General features: G+C 31.7%; 1 protein-coding gene across 1 annotated transcript in view; it reads right to left on the bottom strand.

The window, feature by feature from the left end:
- LOC123699679 overlaps nt 1–18,780 on the bottom strand; it is a 59,929-nt gene extending 41,149 nt beyond the window's left edge. The window contains exons 1-6 of the mRNA XM_045646689.1: nt 18,636–18,780; nt 12,007–12,235; nt 11,546–11,632; nt 10,499–10,731; nt 8,261–8,474; nt 1,573–1,668 (exon numbers count right to left, since the gene is read on the bottom strand). Of these exons, the coding sequence (XP_045502645.1) occupies nt 1,573–1,668; nt 8,261–8,474; nt 10,499–10,731; nt 11,546–11,632; nt 12,007–12,235; nt 18,636–18,752 (976 nt within the window). The 5' untranslated portion in view covers nt 18,753–18,780. The remainder of the gene's footprint in view (nt 1–1,572; nt 1,669–8,260; nt 8,475–10,498; nt 10,732–11,545; nt 11,633–12,006; nt 12,236–18,635) is intronic.
- Nucleotides 18,781–21,913: the final 3,133 nt, after the last annotated feature.

Raw genomic sequence — 21,913 nt, 5'->3', positions numbered from 1 at the left:
AACCCTCCAAAACCACTCTGGCATTGACGCAACACTGTACTGTGGTCCATACTTTCATGGGCATTCTCCTTTGGCACAGACAATCTTAAGACCCTGAGAAAGAACATAGGCTACTTTTTATTGCGAAATATGTGCCACGGGCGAAGCCGGGGCGGACCGCTAGTTCAGAGATAAATAATTAATATTTTTTCTATTCAAGGTTTCCATGTCTGGGCCGTGAAGAAAGGGAAAAATTATTTTTTTTCTAAAAAAGGCTCAATTTGTAAGGAATAAAACTTCCCATAGCCATGACTGAACCTAAAACACGAAAAAAATTAAATTATTCCATATGACGTCACTATTTACATCATCCTATATTATATGCCAGATATTGTTAGCCCCGCGTAGTAAAGTCAGTTTATACCTAAAATAAATATTAAGTAAGTACAAAGAAAATTTCAAGTCAACGTGCATGTAAGGAGTGGCACCCAATAAAATAGACAGAATGAAACAAAGTGTCGCCTCTATAGCGGTGAGTCAGTGACATCGCATAATCTATGACTGTCTAGCCGTCATTCGCGCGCCCCGCGCCGCCGCGCTTGGCGCACAGATTTTGTTCGTGGTGTCTGCTCCATATTAATATTATCTCAATGTATTTATCTGGAATTCAACGAAAAAAATATTTGTAGAAGAATATTCATTTGAATTTCGAACGACACTTTTTTTTCTATTTTTTTTTACGGGGGTTGCCAGTAACAAATGAGGTTGTAGCTTTGACAGCTTTGTTTTTTAATTGTGTTCTTATTAAATGTACATAGAGTAATTATTGAACTAGTATTTTGATATTTATTTATTAAATAAGTAGTATATTTTGTTAATTAAAGCTAGGTCAAAATGAAATCAAATAATTTGTATGAAAATTGTTCCAATGCCCGCTATAAAACTAAATGTATTTGGCCTTAATAAGACTTAGATACAGTTTGTTTGGAATCAAGTTAAAACAAATACATAATTTATACTGTTTTATTAATGCTTTAAAGAACGAACTTAATAATTATAATATTATCTGATTTTTAATCTATGCGAAGCTTTACGTGTTTTGTTTTTGTAAAGTTTTTTTTAAGATTTTTTAACATAAAGGAGAGGTTTTTTTTTATCTTGAATTTAATAAAAAGTGTAAAACACTGCAAAGAGGTTTCACATTTTACAATATAAAGTACTGATTTACCTTATCCATGTTTTGCAATTTTAATACGTTATAATTTTTTTGTTTGTTTTCCAAGAAACGATATTTTCAATTAACAATTTATGCAATCTCGGTTGCAAAAAATGCACACTTCATAAGCGATTTTAAAAATTAATATCTCAATAAATTACAATTTATATTAGTAAAAACTGTAATTACTAGGTATTAAAGGAAGATTTTAAAATTTAAACTTTTAAAGTCCAGCGCAATCATACCAGGCTTAATAGCAATTTAGTATTAACATGTATTACCACATATAATATTAATACACCTACCTAACCCTATACTGGTATTACCACCCAAGTCGCTAATTACCTAATAATAAGTTTATAACTATGATACCTTACCTCTTTTCTGATTATTTTCAAGATTCTCGCAGGTGTAAGAAACTGCGAAGTTTTTGTAGTCAGTCGCCAGCACCCAAAGAGACGAATTAATATTAACTGAAAAAAAAACAAAATTGTTAACACTACATAATCGTTGCAGTTTCACCTCAAAAGGTCAATTCGCTTTTATGATATGAAAAATATTGCGTATATTTATCTTTAGGATTAATCAGGTATTTAACTAAATGACGATGTATGGAAATATTAAAAATCTTAAACAACAGTCAAGTTGTTTTTGATTGTATAATAATATTAATATATTAATTAATATTCAACACATAATCACGAATACAAGTAAAAGTCAGTGACTTCGCTCGCTACCTGCATATTGGTAAGTTTTCATGAGCCATTTTTTGTATGTAAATGATACAAAAAAAATGTATACTTATCTAGTCAGATGCATGTAATTTATATACTTTAATGTTTTTGTTGAAATATGTATCTTTAAAAGTTTATTGTACCTACAAAAACCTTACAAATAAAGAAATTGATATATGTATGAAATTATTTACGTAACTGCCTACCTATGTATAAGGTACCTAATTATATATCTATACTAATATTATAAAGCTGAAGAGTTTGTTTGAACGCGCTAACATCAGGAACTTATTATTTAGCCCATTTATCGAGGAAGGTTATCCATACTAATATTATAAATGCGAAAGTAACTCTGTCTGTCTGTCTGTTACTCAATCACGCCTTAACTACTGAACCAATTTGCATGAAATTTTGTATAGAGATATTTTGATACCCGAGAAAGGACACAGGATAGGTTTTATCCCGGAAATCCCACGGGAACGGGAACTATGCGAGTTTTTCTTTGAAAGCGCGGGCGATGCCGCGGGTGGAAAGCTAGTAGGCTATAATTATAATATCATCACGCTAAGACCAACAGGGGTGGAACACCGCGGGTAAAATCGCGGGGCACAGCTAGTTTTATGTAAAATTATCATGTGCTTGTGGCCAAACTCCTCGTACTCCGAAATGACTTGAATAATTTTTATGCAATTTTTTGTGCATATCCAAAAGGTGTTTACGTCATATTGTAAATTAGTTTTTATTCTCATTAAATGGCAAAACATGTTTGGCGAGTCAGCTAGTAAATACATATTAATTCATATTCCTCTTAGCAATAAAATAGGTAAATCCACGTGAAAGTGTGTTTTTGCATGCAAATTTACTTCCCATCTGGCTTTTTAAGTGCTCAGTGTATAATTATTTGCAATGCATCGTAAATTATAATGCACCTAATGAATATACTAATGCAAAGTTATTAGCGAATATCTGTCTATTATAATTTTATTCATTGAGAAATTAACGTCTTAAGGGATAAAAGGGCCGATATATTCAGTATTTTATTTAAGTCGTTTCGTATGAAGTGATATTTCGTTAGTTAGAATATTAAGTAAATATTGTAGCAAAATAATACGTATTTATTTATCTTCATTTTATTGACGTGTTCAATTAAAATATTTAATAAAAAAATCAAATAAGTAAAGAGGTAAATACTATAATTTCAACATTATTATACCAGTTATTTAGAGATAACTTAAAAAGTGTATACATACATACTTTATACGTCGGAATAGTTTCTTGAAATAAACTGATAAAAAGATGGAGTTTTATTTTTATGCTAACGCTGATCACCTTTTTCGATTTATTAAAAAAAATCAAATGTTTTACTAATATAATTATGTATATTATACAAGCTTAAATAGTTGGATTTTAGGTACAAAATTGGTGTAGGTATATGAGATGTGTGTATGTGTGTTTATATGTATATCAATCCTATGAAATTATGTATTATATATGTACTTATTTTAAAACTATTATTTGTGATAAAGCCTATCTTGTGTTCATAAATTAAATTATAAAACAAAAAATTCACTATGTTTTGAATCATAATAAAGTTCTAAGCTTAATGCTTAATTTACATAGTACCTACATAGTAGGTAGTCTACGCATAGGAGGTGCTAATCAATATGAAAAGGTCATTTTTTGTTACAGGCTTTGTTGTTGATACCCAGAAATGCATGAGTAGTTGATCTGCTGTTTTTTATTTGGATCTATTATTGTTATTTTTTTGTAAAAATACAGTAACTGAATGTTTAAAAGTAAATAATAATGGGTATAATTTGTATGCAGTAGTTCCTGCGATTATCGCGTTCAAACAAACAAACTCTTCAGCTTTATAATACTAGTATAGATATTAGCTTTGCACATGCTTCGTGTGTCTTCATGCTTAGATCTTGAAAATTATGCAACAGATTAATTTGGAATTTTTATATATGTAGATAGAGTAATTACAGATGAAGGTTTTGGTATATAATTTATTAGGTTTTAGAGTGAGCGAAGCCACGGGCGAAAGCTATGAAATTTTTTAAAATGTACCACAATACATGCAAGTAATATTAATTTTAGCTAATCTATTGTGAAGCTTTTTTACTTTTGGATATCTGAAGTCTCTAGACTTATTAATTTTTTATACACCTCGGGCATTTAAAAAACTAACGATGTGCTCTTTACTACACTTAAGTTTTTTGTCCATAGAAACAAAAATATAAATTTTTTGTACGTTTTTTGATGGTTTTTTTGTGTGTTGTTTGTAACGTTACATTTTAAATAAAAATAGGTATTACGATAAATTTCCGTGAAGGATAGAGCTTAAAGCTCAGAGCATATTATTATTTATAATATCTTTAATATATATAAATCTCGTGTCACAATGTTTGTCTTCAATGGACTCCTAAACCACATAACCGATTATAATAAAATTCGCACACCATGTGCAGTTGGATCCAACTTGAGAGATAGGATAGTTAAAATTTCAAATCGTTTTAGAGAAAGCGGGCGAAGCCGCGGGCGGTAAGCTAGTTATTATATAAAATATCGATGAATTTAACCTTTTAAGGTTGAAAAATTAAATATTATTACAATTGACTTTCTATTGTCGCTATTGAACACGAGACGTTGAGACACATAGTATTTAGCCTAATCATAGTAATTCTATGAATATTAGTAACTATTTATCTTAATAATCTTGATACAGAGATAAAAAAATATTCCAAGCTTAAAACTATATCAAGATAATACGATATAGAATTATTATAACTGGCTTATAACTTATACAGGGTGTAATTGTTAAGTGTGCACAGGCGATTATTCCGTAACTATTGCAGATATCAAAAAACTTTAAACTGATATTGAATGCCCTTTACCTAATGAATAAAAAGACAATAATAACTTTTTAAAAATAAAACGGGAAATATCCAAAAAATTTAGATCAAACACTGCCATACATTTAATATGAGATATGACTATCTTAAACATGTAATATGAAAAAATTTGGTTCTTTTTTTTGAATTATTTGTGCTTAAATTACTTCGCAAATTTTAATGAAAATTCTTGTAGGAGAGCCCGTGGGAGATCGTCCTTCACCGATCTGATAACCAGATGAGACGTATTTTTTTATTAAATATTTTTTATTAACAAATTTGGCTATAATTGCTTGCCTATCGAAAAGTGGTCAGTGGTCAAAACACGTTCAAACAAACAAACTCACAGTATACGTATATATTTAAACACTAGGTATGATAATAACTCACAATAATGATGTAAATTTACGATTAACTAAACACTGACATTAGGTCACGATACAATTTTTCTAAAACGATAATAATGACACTATCCCCAAACAAACTAAAAAAAACTGATAAATGCTATTCACCTAAGGTGAATGATAACATTATCAAAATCGTACCAAAAACAGTTTTGCCGTTTCAATTGTGACTCTTATTACTCGATAACCTGTGATATATGACTTAAGGAGAATAAATATGTATGAAACTGTGTTTTTCCTCAAACGTTAGATTGGTACGGATGCACTGTGATTCTTTTTTACTAGTTTTTTGGGTGCGCTTTGACTTAAATTTTACAAATGATGTACTAAAACATTTATCGTTTACAACTATTTATTAAAAAAAAGACGGGTTGCACTCCGGGAGTGCCGGCAGATGTGAAAACTTGATTATTAACGTTCAGCATGTTTGATATTTTGGAACCGTCTTACGCATGGAATATAAGGGCTAAAAAAAAAAACATCCGTCTTACGCTTTTTCGATCAGGCCACGTGTCCTGACGCGAGTTTAAGATTTTATACCCAACGCCGCTAAAGAAGTTTTCACTTCAAAAAAAAACCGCATCACAATCCGATGTGTAATTTAAAAGGTACTAACTAGCTTTCCGCCTGCGGCCTCGCCCGCATAATTCCTGTTCCCGTGGAATTTCCGTGTTAACACCTAGCCTATGTTGCTCATTGAAGATGCAGCTTGAAAGGTGAAAGAATTTTTGAAATCGGCCCAGTAGTTTATGCGTGAAAACCATACATACATACATACATAATTACAAACCTTTCCTCCTTATAATATTAATCTAGAAGTATAGATAAACATTCAATGGAACATTTTTGTGTGGTGTCTCGAGATGTTAGCCAGAAGGGCTTCTACATCTTAACGCGGACGCGTCAATGGAACAGCAGCGGGCATATTTAAGGTATTATACAAAACGTGAATAAATAGTGGTAAATCCTACAAATCCTTGACCACCAGGTTGTCTGGAAGAGATTGCTGTCTTAGCGATAAGACCGCCTGTTGTGCTCAACTGTGTCTATCTGTTTTATATATTTACTTTTGTAATTATTTTTTTATTTATTGGTGCACAATAAAGTATTTTTATTTGTTTGTTTGTGAATGCAAGATTTACTTGTTATTGATCTATTCAAAATGAATGCAAATAGTTTGGTTAAATATTTAAGTTTATGTGAGTTAATATAAAAATATGATAGAGGGCACCTACACAAGATGTATTTTTAAATTTATTTAATGTCATAATATTGCTTTTAAAAGGGCTTATTCAAATAACAACTATTTTCTTATTTCTACGGAACCCTTAGTGTTGCAAGTGCGGCTCGCACTCAACCGTTTTTGCTTATTTTTTTATTTATAATAAGGTATTTAATAATTATCCTAAAAAAATAACACAGTACTAGATTATGCCATAGATAATAAAAATACAATCTTATCTTCAAATATATCGGCATTTTTTGACTTTGATTAGATTTAATCTTATTACCAATTATTGTAAGGGCCGACTTTTCAATGCTTGGATAAAACTTATTCATCGAATAATGTATAAAACTACCATTTTAAAAACGTATTCTAATTGCCCGTATTTGACAGTTTACGTGACATTTTAATATTATCGTGTAATACTTTATTGGACGGATAAGTTTAATCCAAGCATTGAAAAATCGGCCCTGTCGGTTATGATGTTATACATTATATATATTTGTGAAAATCAACATGAATACAAAAATGCTCGGATGATTGGATATATTTTATAAAACTTAGGAAAAGTACTAGACGTAGACAGTTAAAAGACAGATCGTTTAAAGTATATAAAAAAATGATATGATAATACCACAGCATTACATAGGAAATAATATTGTAATACTGTGATAATACATTAGTACTTTGTATATATAGGTACTATTTCGCGGGTAAAATAAAAAGTAAAAAGTCGGGTAAATAGCTTGTGTTTAAAGTGTTGGTATGTAACATGTGAGAATTATATTTATATTTTTCTTATTTTTTTATTCTTCAGAAGTGATGATGTTCAGTTTATAAATTAGAACTACTTGCATAGGTGCTACTACTACCAAAACTAACTAACACGACTTACATCTATACTAATATTATAAAGCTGAAGAGTTTGTTTGTTTGTTTGTTTGTATGTTTGTTTGTTTGTTTGTTTGAACGCGCTAATCTCGGGAACTACTGGTCCGATTTGAAAAATTCTTTCGCTGTTATATAGCCCATTTATCGAGGAAGGTTATAAGCTATGTGTCATCACGCTACGACCAACAGGGGTGGAGCCACGGGGGTGAAACCGCGCGCAGCAGCTAGTCGGTAATAAAGATCTAACAGGAATTCGATCTTTGGCTATAAATCTTATACTTTATATAAAGTTAATGTAAAATGATAATAATGTACACTTGATTAAATTAAAATTGAATTGTTCGTATGCTAATTAATTAGGTAAACTGAGATTTGAGAATGACTTATTATAAACAAATATGTTATCAAGTGATTAATATAATATTGATAATAAAGGTATTGGAAAATTGGAAATGATGATGAAATATAATTGCTAAAATAGCTTGCACAAATATTTACCAACATACAAGAACAACATCACTACAGCTACGACATAATAATATGAAACAAAGTTGCTCCCCGCGTCTGCACTCTGCCTAATGTCTGTAAGTATGTATATCTTTAAAAGTACAAACCGGATTTGGATGCCGATTTTTTAATGGATAGTGTGATTCAAGAGGACGGTTTGCATGATTTTGACAAAGCGGACGAAGCCACGGGCGCAAAGCTTATATAAACAAAAAGTAAGTGAAACTATAGAAGTAAAAGTATAACACACCAAAATGCAGTTCTAAATAAATTATATTCAATGCTATTGAATTAAATATTTTCAAACGCAAATGCAGTTTCATCATTAGACAACCAAAGAAAGCCTTTTTTGTTCAAGTGGAGAAATCTTTCCAAAGAAAGCCTGTAACAACAGTAAAGGTACATACCTCCCGGGGCCACCTCCAAGGTGACAAGTAGTCTTGCACTATTATCCGTACTGGCGATGGTAGCGGTACCACTGATGGTAGCCAGGCTCTGTGCCACCACCTCTCTATTCACCACCTCCACTACAGACCCTCGTAGGGTGTATTCCGCTCTGCTGCAGCTCCCTACAGCGTTGGGAGAATAGTAGCTCGCGATTTGGTGCCATACTCCTTGGAACTGTCAATGGATAATGAATTGTATTGTTTGGAAAGTAGAACACATTTTGGAATGTTATGATTGTATTTGATAGATACACATACTACGGAGGAAATAGTTAAATGGAAAATTGAAGAATATTCTGTGCTTAAGTGATTGTAATAAAACATTGCAACAACATAGGAAAAACTGAGCAAAATAGCAAGAGCAAGCTCTGTGGACTGGAAAGTCAAAAATTGCAAATGAAAATGAAATGAATCGATATTTGAGAGACAAATTGTTTTTAAACAATAAACTACATAGGTACTTCTTTCGTGATCGTTAAAACAATTTATCATTTACCATCCAAAGAAACAAATCATCAACATTATTTTTAACTAAGTAATGAAGTAATTCTAATTAAAAATAATAACGCAAAAGGCATTGGTACAAAAATATAAGCGATTACACTTTCTTTGACTCACTTGTCTTCAACAATTGAAAGAGATTTTATCTAGCAATAAAAACGAAGCTTTATTCCTAAAATGACTCAATTAAAAAGAATTAAGATTAATTAAAAAAATATTTATATCCTAATCTGGATTACCTGTAATCCATTTATAGTCGCTTTATAAAAATGCCTTCATATAATCAATCACAAAAAAATATGATAAAACTAATCTTTGGAGAGAGACTTCACTTATTATTTAGTTGTTGCAAATATTTGTGTTAGGAATATTTTTAATGTAAAAGGAATGTATATAAGATTAGCTACAATTATTATCTGCCTCAATATCGCAGGTGTTACTACATAATATTTTGCTAGCGGAAGAATTCCAACCAATATCAGCGGGCCCATCATTAAAGCGGCTCGACGGAACACAGTGGGGTTTTAGTCTAGGCAAGATTTCCATACTCAAAAAAAGGTGTTAATATTTACATTTAGATATTTTTATTGTTGATAACTCATTAGCAAAGTTGAAGTAATATAATAGTTGTAACAATTGAGAAGTGCGTATTAGATGAAAATTAATAGAATAACACTACATTAGCTGTGTAATAGACATTTTTTCTAATTATTATTTATCTGTGAAATTTTTCGCTTTGATATGAAATAAAATTAATTTTTGTGGGAGGTCTCAAAATGATGATCCTCAGCGACTTAAATCGGATTATCGGATTTATCGAAAATGCAATAAACATAAAATAACGTTTAAACACGTGTTTTAAAGCGTGCATTAATTTTATCTTATCTTCTTTTTCTTCCTCAATACTTTTAAAATAATGTAACTTTGTGGTCGATGATACGCTTTACTACATAGAATTACTATTATTTTTTCATAGTGATTTGATTATTTTTATCTATATGTCGTGGCCATATCATAGATTTGCTCATTTCATGAAATGGCCAACATAGTTTGATCAGATCGTTAAATCGTCAACGTTTCACGATTTGGTCATCGACATTTGGCCAGATCGTATAAAATATCTTAGAGAGTCCATAAAACATTAAAAAATTCAGAATATTTTAAGAACTTATTTATTGTCATGTAAGTAAGTGCCGCGGTAGCGCCGGCGAATACCAGAAGTGCATGGTTTTTTCAATAGAAAACAGTTAGGTTAGGTTAGGTTAGACTTTAATAAACAATGCCAGAAGCGAATCGCTTTTTTAAAAAGAAACAAAAATGGTCGCATTTCGTGAAATGGCCATCCACGTTTGGCCAGATCGACGATCTGGCCAAATGTGGATGACCAAATCGTGAAACGTTGACGATTTAACGATCTGGCCAAACTAAATTGGCCATTTCATGAAATGAGCAAATCTACGATATGGCCACGACTTATACATGTTAACATGGCTGAATATTTTATCAATTTCACATTTTACACAATTTTAAATTAATGAAGTATCGCTATACGAATGCATTTTATGTTATGTTTATGCATGTTCCTTAATCTCTAATATCATACTTTTAGATCTTGACTTTTGCAGACGTACCTTCAGACATAGTATATGAACTAAAGGCTCTAGTAATAGTATAATTTCTTTTAATTTATATACAAACCTCAGAAACATCAAAGTTCTGGACAACTGTTGTATTAGGGTCGCATTGTCCAGGTAGGATAACAGATTGCCCTGGGGGTATCACAGGGAGCACATAACACGCGGTTTCCGAATGGTCTGTCACCGTCAAATCAGCAGACCGCAATCCAAAGTTTGTGAAAATGGTCTGGTTCATGAGATTTGCTATCATTTCGCTGGGAAACGACGTGCTTCTACCCAGTTGCCAAATGTATACTGGAACCGAGGTTAGGGTTAAAACGAAGAATTATAATATTGACGATTCCATTAAGCTCAGAAAATGAGGAAGAAACTAAGTATATGTATAGAGCCAAATAAGATAGGTATCCATGTTTTACAGTAGAGCGGTTGTTGTACTGATTTAAGCCCTTCAGTAATAATTAAAGTGGCAGTAATTTTTAAACATTGGAATAATAATATGATCAGTGACTAACATCAGAAAGTCGTGAATCATGTCGATTTGCGATCACATTATATATGTTACAGTCAAAACCCTGAACCAGTCTTATTGACGGTTCGGTCAATATCCTTATTAACTGATTTTTGTATACGTAGCAGTTACAAAATGAAAATTTGATTATGATCAATAGATATTTGATTTGAAGTGAAAAATAATTATCAAAAATTTATAATTTCCTTCAGTGGAGGTGGTCTTATTTTGGCAATAAAATATTGTTATTAATAGATAACAAATAAGTTTGAACTCTATCCTTATCTTGTTGTCAATGCCGAGGTTAACGTGTGTAACATGTGCCGATATGTCTCGGGTTCGATATCCGGGTTGAATGTTTTTTGACATATTATAAGTAAGGAAAATTTTACAGAAAAATGAAGTCTCTTTTCCTTTCACTTTCGCCTACCCATAAATCCATTGGCTCATTATTCCACGTCATTCCATTCTTTGCAATTCTTTGCAAAGCCGCGGAGAAGCTTTGCAAAGGATGGAATGACGTGAATATATATTTATATATGTATATTAATATAATATACAAGAATAAGCCAACCCCGATTTCTCAGAATTTTTACTTACTGTTCCTGTTAGTGGTCCCCACATTCTCACAACTGTATGCAAGAGCGAAGTTTTCGTAGTCTGTTAGCATGATGTTGAAATCGATGGCTGAAAATATTTTTAATTTAATTATATAATAATTTAAATTGTAATTATGTGCTATATAAATGTAAGTTTCGTATTGGAAAGTGCTTCTTAGAAATTACTAAAAGAATCTGGATGGTATTAGAAAATGCTCCCATATGATGGAGGGTTTTGTAAGTTGTTTTTTTTTCAGGAATTAGTCTTATCTCATATACATATTTGGATAATGAATATACCGTTTGACTATTGTTCATTTTAAGCTAATTATAGGCACTCAGAAATTGTTTTGTAAAGCGTACTTTTAAAACGACAATTAAGCAAGGTAAAAAATATTGTTTGTGCATAAATCTTAATATATTTCAAAGCAATTTATCACAATTTTTTATAGAACTACTTACTTTTACCAACCGGCACCAACGTCATGGTATATGTGGCGGTATTATTTATTGCGGATGCAACTCCATTGATTTCTTCTAGAAAGTTCTGATTCAGTGCCCTCATGTACACACTATAGTTATTAACCCCAGCGGTCGTTGTATTGCTCGTTGGATTTATTTCTAAATACGAGCAGTCGCCTGGTTGAAGTGGGCTGCGAGTTCCTTCTATGCTGTTCCATCTTCCAGAAAACTGTGGGAAAGCGTTAGAGCATAAAGTATTACCTCTAAATTATATTTATATTGTTTAAATTAATCAATTGCCGTTGCCAAATAATTCAGGTTATGCTTCAGGGATATTACTTAAAGAGTGAGAAAGCACGCGTATTTGTAGGTAGAATCTACTAAACAGTTCAGCAGGTACGAAACAGTTTGTTCATATTATTTCAATTCCATCTAGATATACAATTTTATATTCTTATAATATTTCTGAGACTACTTAAATATAGGGAAAATAGTTATAATTTAAGTTTATTATCTAAAATGTCGATTGACAGGGCTTTGCAGTACCTACCGATCCCTTATGCAAATAAATAAAGCATTAACCGAGCGAAGTTTTTTTCAAACACAATAGTCCACGAACTATAGACATTGACTATACAGCGTTTACCTCAATCACGTTGTTATATCCGGTAGTTTTTTAATTATAATGTGACAATCATTAGTCTAGGGCATGCACCCGGGTTTACCCGGTTCCGAAAAACCCGGGTAAACCCGGGTTTTTTGATGATCTTGAGAACCGGGTCTGAATAGTATGAAACCCGGTTCTCCCGGTTCCGACCAAAATATAAATATAAAGTGTTATTTATATTTTGCTGCATTATTTTAACAAATTTATTCTATCTGTCAACGTCAGACTAACGTGCATCGCGAATTTTCATGCCACGCCTCAAGCGTGGCTCTGATTGGTTGTCTAACCTTAGATGCTATAAATTTTTCTACGGGTGTATTACTTACCAAAAAAAAAAAACAATTAGGCTTCGAAAATGCCAAAAATTAGGCTACTGAAATATTTTTATTAGATTTGTCGTGAATTTGAAAAGCTGTTGATTTTACTGTTTCATATAATGATCCAGTCATGTTTTTGTTTTTGGTATCAAGCTGAAATTTATATCGAATACTCAAGTCTTCGGTCCCTTGGTGCTGTGAAAAAGTCAAACTCACAAGCCAACGCATCAAAAGATACAGCGGTAAATGCTGAAAATTTTCGCAAATTTCGACATTCGTATGAGGCTCAAAACCTACAGGGTACTTCTCATGAACACAGAGCCTTTAAATCTGGTAAAAGTAACGTCTTATAACACAGATAAAAATTGTTAGAAACATAAATTTTAAAGTTACAACATTATAAAAAAATAGGATTGTTCGGAGTCCTCGGAGCTGTCCGACTCGTACTTGGCCGGTTTTTTGCTTTACAGTTTGCAGTTAATGAATAAGGTTTAAGTTTATATGTGATATTATTATAACAAGGTACTTTTATAAGACAGATAAATAAAGAGAAGTATTGAAATTTTGTTTCTTTATTAATTTAATAAAATAAGACACAAGCCGCGTAAATAAAAGGCCCATCAGGTACTTTTACAGTTACTTTTGTTTAATTTCGTATTTTTTTCCTAGGTATTATAAAAGAACCGGGTAACCCGGTTCTACCCGGTTCTGAGCTCGATTTGGAACCGGGTTTCAGAAACTTGGAACCGGACTCGGTTCTGCATGCCCTAATCATTACATAGTAAAAAAATTACCTGTATGTATGTAGAGATCTTCAATACCACGAAAAAGATTTTGATGTTTTTTTTTTAACTTCAGGCACAGCACAGTATTAACCCTTAGCTGGTATCGCCTTTTTTGGCAACACTACCGGTATCGTGGGTCAAATTCTACCCATACCAAACAATCTGTTGTAGAACGTAGATTTTTATTATTTGTATAAAATATGGTTAGATAAGAAATAAAAAAATATTTTTTTACAAAATAACCTTATTTAATTTTAGAATATAAATAAAAATATCATGTTTTACACACATTTGTAAATAACCTTATTTTTTGGCACTTTTTGGTTAATGTGAACTTAAAACATAAAAAAAAAAAATAGAAATGTTAGAAAAACTTTAACTAAAATATATTTATGGCACTTCTCATATCTTTATTATAACAAAAAAACAAATTGCTTCTGAAATCAGCATAAAATAAAAAAAATGACAACCAAAACCAAAATGACTTCTACCATCAACTCAAGCCGCATGCTCATGCCCCACGCTCATCCTCATCTTCTTCACTCTCATCTCTCGTATTTTCGTTCCTCGTATATTTTCTATTATTCTCGTATCTCCTCTTCGTTTTCATCGTCGTCAGAACTTACTCCAAATACACTGTCTTCTAAGCAACTAACAGATTAGGGATTGTCTCGATCGCTGATGATTTCGTCGTCACAAAGTTGGTTTACATTTGGTATTCTTTCATTTTTCAATTCCAAATCATCACTTAAGTCGTTCATCAACTCCTCGATTTGTCTGTCGTTCAAAAAGCCCTCCAATGTAGTACAAATAAACAATAAAACCAAAAAAGTAAGTAATTACACTCAGTGAAAAAAGTTACTTATTTGGTGTCGTGGGTCGAACGTGACCCAGAAAGCTACTTACCTCCGCTCCTAAGATAGTCACAGTTCTGCACATCCACCCCCCGCTGCAGCTAGCGACGTACTGAGAATACTTAGAAGCGCAAAGTCGTTGCATAAATATTTAAAGAATTATAACCGAAAATGTTCGCTTCTGGGTCAAATTTGACCCACGATACCTGCTAAGGGTTAATACTGTGCTATAAATGGTTTTCGAGGATTAAGTACATCATAATTTGGTCAATTTAAGACAAAGCCATCGGAAAGGTATATATAGTTTTAATATAAATGACTTATAATAAAACTGGCTAATAAAAAGGTGGTCAAAGCTTACTCCTTTTTTCTAATCAAAGTCAAGGTACATATAGGCCAGTTCTAGTGATATTTCTAATTCTTGACGTTTTATTTCATCTGATTAAAAAAAAAAAAAAAAAAAAAAATAGGTAATCCATTGTCACCTGATTCACGCATATTACCAAGATTACTTACTATTAACTACTAAAAAATTTTTCGGAACGACAGAATATATGAATCAAGCCATTCACACTACAGTGAAAACCATGCCAAATAAAAGACATTCTATACACACAAACTCTACTTAGACCTAAGGCTTAGACATTGTCTAAAGTTATAATACTACATGATTCATCATCATCAGCCCATATACGTTCCCACAGCCCACTGTTGGGACACGGGCCTCCTATGAGGGCCATGATCCACCACGCTGGCCAAGTGTGGGTTGGCGGATGTCACATGTAATCGAACTTTTTGATTCTTCGATATGATTTATTATTACTACATGATTAATTATTATAAAATGTGCATAAAAAGCTGGGACTAATTATGATACAATGTGGGAAAACAGCATTATTTGGTGTAAATTACAGCGGCCGCAAAACCACAAGATTCTTGTTTGCAAAAATGTTATGGCAACTCTATAGTCTGTGTTTTTAATGTTGGGTTCATCTATAAATTCTATATTAACCTTACTTCCTTACTAACATAACTAATATAATGAATACCAAAGTTATATTACTTATTAATTAATTCAATGAATAATAATTTAACAATAATTACAAAAAAAAAATATTTATTTGTTTGACTTTCTTTAACGCAGCGATTTTATTGAATATAATTTTTGTGTCTGGAGATAGATAGGAAGCTAAAGAGTAACAAGGCTACATTTTGCCTGACAACGCTACATTTTACTGTAATGAAACAACTCAATCCCATGGGAATTTATTTTGAATACGCGGTTGAAGACACGGGTTGATTGTTTATTTAGAAATATTTTTTAAGCAATTAAAATTCTTTTCATTTATTCTTTATCACTTTAGGGTATAAGTATGGTAATGGTTTTTTAGACGAACTAATTTTAGTAAAATAAATTATTAAAATATTTTATGTAAAATGCGGTATAAGCATTGTTTTTGTTCAAACAATTTTTAGCATGTAAATTTTTTTTAAGCCATTTAGATATTTCGTCATACATAAAAAATATTTTAAGAAGTATGAAGTCATTATTTTGTTCCGCCCCCTTTTCGGACAGCCGCGAAAAAATAATTTTACTTTATAATATGCTGTTCAAAAGCCTTGAATAGATACCCATTTTAATCTAAATAAAAACTATTATATTAAAATACACGTGTATGTAAAATGTTCCAGTTTGGAAAAAAAAATGTCAATCGAGTTCACGTAGTAACTAACTCAAAAACAGGTTTAACTGTGTTGAGAGGTGTGTCTATTCTAAATTGCATAATAAAAAAATTAATTATGATAATAAAAAAAACCCGACTTAAAAAATATCGTGTTTCTAAAAAAATATATTCTTCCTTTAAAAGATCTTTTTCAAGAGGCTTAATTAAAAATTGTTCAAGATTTTTTATTTAATTCCTAGAAAAAATACCATAGAAAAATACCTAATATTAAAGAACAAGTCATGTTATAGGTAATTACATTGCAAAATTGTATGATTACATAAGTAACAAAAGGTCTTTTTTATGATTACCTTTATTTATCAATATCGAATAGTTTCTTAAACTAACGTATTTGTTATCTCTAATACGATAAATAATTATTCTGAATGTCTAATTATTATTTTATCATGTGACTTATGACACGACCTAAGTATTTATATTATTTATTGTGACACCAGAGATTACGTGATTGCTTTTTCCTTTTTTTCTTAGTGTTGGATTTATAATAAATGATAAGTACGTAAAATAGGAGAACATTGGAAAGTAGGAATCATTACATTTTATTCTAGATATTTATTTTCGATTTTTATACTAACATCTCTAGTGTTTAAAAAGAAAAAGGGTTAAGTAACTTAAGAAACATTGTAGCGACGTTCAGTCGATCAGAAATTGTTATTATGTTTGGAATGGTTTATCAATTAAATCAAATCTTAAAATTTCTCGTGTTAGTCATTACAATAAATATGTTATCGTTATCGAAAAGAGTGAAACATTGTGCAATTCTAACAAAACGAAATTATATATTATTATTTTATGACCGTCGATATAAGGTTACGTTGTTGAACTGTTAAATGTATTAAAACTACTCTACTATAATTAAAATTATGTATTTTTTTTTCGAGTAATACACAGAGTAGAAAATAATATTATATTCTCTTTTGGTAAATGTAAATAGATTCCGAGTCGGATTAACTCTCCGGCTTAAATTATGTTTGCATGTCATAAAATTATGATCGTTAACGATACAAATGTATCTTGGACTCAAGATACATTTGTATCGTTAAGGAAGGTCTTATTATATTGGTAACATGACCTGGCTGCAAGTTCAATCGCGTATTATTTTATAAAACCTATCCTATCTCTCAAGTTGGATCAAACTGCACATGGTGTGTGAATTTTATTATAATCGGTTAAGTGGTTTAGGAGTCCATTGAGGACAAACATTGTGACACGAGATTCGATGCAAAGCTTCTAAAAGTCTCGATGAATAAATGCTTGAGTTTGCATTGTATCTAATAAGCTAGGTCAAAGAAAAAGTCAAATTCTCATTTCCCATTAAACTAGACAGAGTTTCTAGGAAAAAAGATGACGATAATTCCTAGATAAATTATATGTATAAGTAATAGAGAAGACGTAGAATTATTATTGTTTATTATTTATTTGTCCTATTGAGTTAATTGAGTGTCAAAGGGTAATGCGCAATCTGGAAAATATTGGATTTTATTATGATGACTATCTTAAATGTTTATGTCATAGAATAATGTTTTAGTTTCGGATCAATAATTTTACATAGTAATATATTAATTTTATAAGCTGTAAGGGCGATAGTCAATTTGTATATCTCAGACAGTTATACAAATTATACATCTATTACCTATCTCTAACGGTGCATTTACATCAAACGACCGACGACGAGTGTAAAACTCGTATTCAGTGTTTTTCAGTATAATAACATTGCATAGAATATTTTCGAACACACAAAGAAACGAATGAATGCTCTACGCCTGTTTATACTAAAATAATTTGACATAGTAGGGTTACAATGAGCATTCGCTCGTTTGATGTAAATGCGCAGTCTGTTGTGCAGTAGTTAATGCTTGAACATAGAATCGACATGACCTGTGTTCTTTTCCCGGTATATAGGTACCAATTTATTATTAAATACTTAGGGTTATAAAGAAAATGAATCAGAGTCATGTAAATCCACAATCGAGAACTTCCTTTATTACGTACTAGGTTTCCGCCCGCGGCTTTGCCCGCGCAGTCAAATTCAAAGTCAAAGTCAAATTAGTTCCCGTTCCCGTGGGATTTTCGGGATTGCGTCATTTTCCCGGGATAAAAAGTAGCCTATGTCCTTTCTCGGGTATCAAAATATCTCCATACCAAATTTCATGAAAATTGGTTCAGTAGTTTAGGCGTGATTGAGTAACAGACAGACAGACAGACAGAGTTACTTTCGCATTTATAATATTAGTATGGATAGGAAAAAAAAAAACTCTTACTCTTTCAATGTCAAAATCTTCTGCAAGAGCAATATTCGCGCTACACTGTCCTGTTTGCAAGATTTGAGCTGTACTTAAACCTATACTTAACAAACTAAATATAAGAAATTTAAACATTTTGGAAATTATGAGATCATAATTTACACTTCACTTGAACTCACGAAATGGCGATATTTTTTATTATTTATCATTATATATAATAGTATCTTATCTATTGATATTTGTGATAGCTTACTAATGGATTTGATGACGCCGTGTGTGTTGAAAAGGAACATTTTATATCTATATCCTACATTCTTAATCTTTTATAATATAAATTTATATTTATAAATTTATATTATAAAAGATTAAGAAAAAACAATTATTTAAGCGAATCTTTTTACTATAGAATAACTCCAAATGCCGAACTCATGTTGTTGTAAACGATAAGAGTTATCAGCTACGAAATGTACCTATATAAAAGTGATGTCCGTTTCCGATAACACTATTATCAATCAAGGCCGTTGATGGGTGCTTTATAGCAGATTCATGTGGATATTAAACATCTGACGGTTTTTAAACGCGATATATTCAATTATTCACTTGAGCGTGATCAAGAAATAGATTAAATAATATCTAATGGTTTAAAATTAGTTAAAAATTTTATTTCATCCGTATTCCTGGCTGAAAATTTTAAAAAATACTGAAGAATCTATGTTTTGCTTAATTCAATTGTTTCTCAAAATTACAGAAGTAGGTAGGTAGTCTATAATAACGAGGTACCTATAAAGAGGAAAGGTTTGTATGTAAGTATGTATGGTTTTCACGCATAAACTACTGAACCGATTATAATGAAATTTAGCAAACATATAGAGGGTAACTTGGATTAACACATAGGATAGGTTTTATCCCGGAAATCCCACGGGAACGGGAACTATGAGGGTGTTCCTTTGAAAACGCGGGCGAAGACGCGGGCGAAAAGCTAGTCTGATAAATTGTGCATAAAATACAACTTAGTGAAGATGTTGCTTAAAACCTATACAGGGTTACTTGTAAAACACCAGCAACCTCGCAGGACAAGAAAGCTAACATCATAAGTAACAACATTTTGTTCTACGACTTTTGGTAATTTGTTAGATTTTATTTCCATACAAAAATAAATATTCATTTAATTTTCCGTTTGAATATTATTAACTCTATTCGCATTGCGCATTTCAAAAATTACGTAAACAAGAAGCGAACGGGAGGAGAAAGGGGACGTCGCGTCGTCCTTACGATAATGAATAGAACGACTTACAAATGTTAGGAGAGTACAATAAAAATTTAAAAAATCATTTAAAAATAATTTATTGCGTTATGCCAAAAGTCGTAGAACAAATGTTGACATTACTCATAAGTAATGTCAACATTTGTTCCACGACTTTTAGCTAACATCATAATGTTAGCTATCTTGTCCTGCGAGGTTGCCGGTGTTTTACAAATAACCCTGTATACTCCTAATATGTGAACATGCCTGAAAAATTTCATAAGTAGGTATGGTAAAATCTGAATACTCATAATAAGAGTTAGCAGATTTAAATAGTTTTAAATTAAAATAGTAAAAATCCAGGTCACAATCAGCATTAGGTATTTAGGTTCAGATTGAATTATTTTATCAATTGTGTTAGTCGTTATCACGAATACTCTGGAAGTGATAAACAATGAATGTTTTTCTACGAGGATTAGTAACCACTTAGTTCTCATTAAAATAATAAAAAATGATAAACAGCAAATATAGGTTTTTGTCTTTAGTCACATCTATACTAATACTAGCGGTCCGCCCCGGCTTCGCCCGTGGTACATATTAACGTTTTCTCTACATAAGAACCATCCTCGTACTTCAAGGAATATAATAAAAAAAGAATTATCGAAATCGGTTCAGCCGTTCTCGAGTTATGGAATTACAACGAAAAGTGGCATTGATTTTTATATATTAGATTATTATAAAGCTGAGAAGTTTGATTGTTTGAACGCGCTAATCTCGGGAACTACTGGTCCGATTTGAAAAATTATTTCGGTGTTAGATAGCCCATTCATCAAGGAAGGCTGTAGGCTATATAGTATATATCATTACGCTAAGACCAACAGGAGCAATGCGAGTGAAACCGCGGGGAACAGCTGGTAGTTGATAAAGTTGGCGCCTTGGTCAAAAAATACCAAGTCTGTACCTTGGTATTATAAACATAATATTGTGATATTTTTTAGATATAATTCCTTTGATTGGTACCGAAGATTTGAGAATTATTTTAATATACTTGAGAATTATTTTATTTTTTTATATTATTTTATATATTTTAATATTTTATATATATTATATATTTTTTTATATGTACTTCAATTCCATATTTGGTAAGTTATTTATTTATTTATTTATTTCTTTTGAGTTATGAGGACAATCATCAAATAATGGTACCAGTGGTCGCTTTGTGGTGGAATTCGACTTTGCTTGCAAGTAAATTATGTATGTTTGTTAGCTGAAAGCATCGTATGCTTAGACTTACCATAACTTTAAAATTGTTTTTTTTGGGGTCAACTCCAGGCGAAGCCCCAGATAAAGCGGTTAGTTTTATATGATTAAAATTAAAGAACTAGCAAACATTATTAGAGCAGTGGTGGCTCAGTGGTGAGACCTCGGACTTTGAATCGATAAGACCGGGGTTCGAGACCAGGCGAGCGCGCAGGAAATAAATTGATTTTTCAATTTATCTGCGCATGTTGTAACATCTCCACTGCTCGAACGGTGAAGGAAAACATCGCGAGGAAACCGACATGTCGAAGAATTAAAAACACAAAAGTTCGACGACATGTGTCATCCGCCAACACGCACTTGGCCAGCGTGGTGGATTATGGCCTGTACCCTCATAGGAGGCCCGTGTCCCAGCAGTGGGAACGTATATGGGCTGATGATGATGATGAAACACTATTAAAAGCTTTTCTTTTGACCTAATTGACGCATAGATAATATGAAATGATAAATGAAAATGATGTCATTTTAGAAATGCAACCAATTATCTTTAAAAATTAAAATCAATATTAAAATACATATTTCAGCTCTACCATATACATTTTTGAAGTGAAACTTCTAAAGCGCGTTACGTCATGCATATACCGTCACATCATGGAGTAAGGCAACGATGTTGTTATCTTTGAATCTTGCCGAAGAAGTTTCACTTCTGACGCGAGTGCTCGTCACACACGATTTTTATCAATGACAAATAGATTAAAGTACAAATTCTGTAGGTGATTTCCCTGTTTGAAAA

Source organism: Colias croceus, chromosome 18 (assembly GCF_905220415.1).
Source record: "Colias croceus chromosome 18, ilColCroc2.1".
Classification (NCBI taxonomy): Eukaryota; Metazoa; Arthropoda; class Insecta; order Lepidoptera; family Pieridae; genus Colias; species Colias croceus.
The sequence above is the reverse complement of the archived record's forward strand: the minus strand, read 5'-3'. Positions and strand labels throughout refer to the sequence as shown.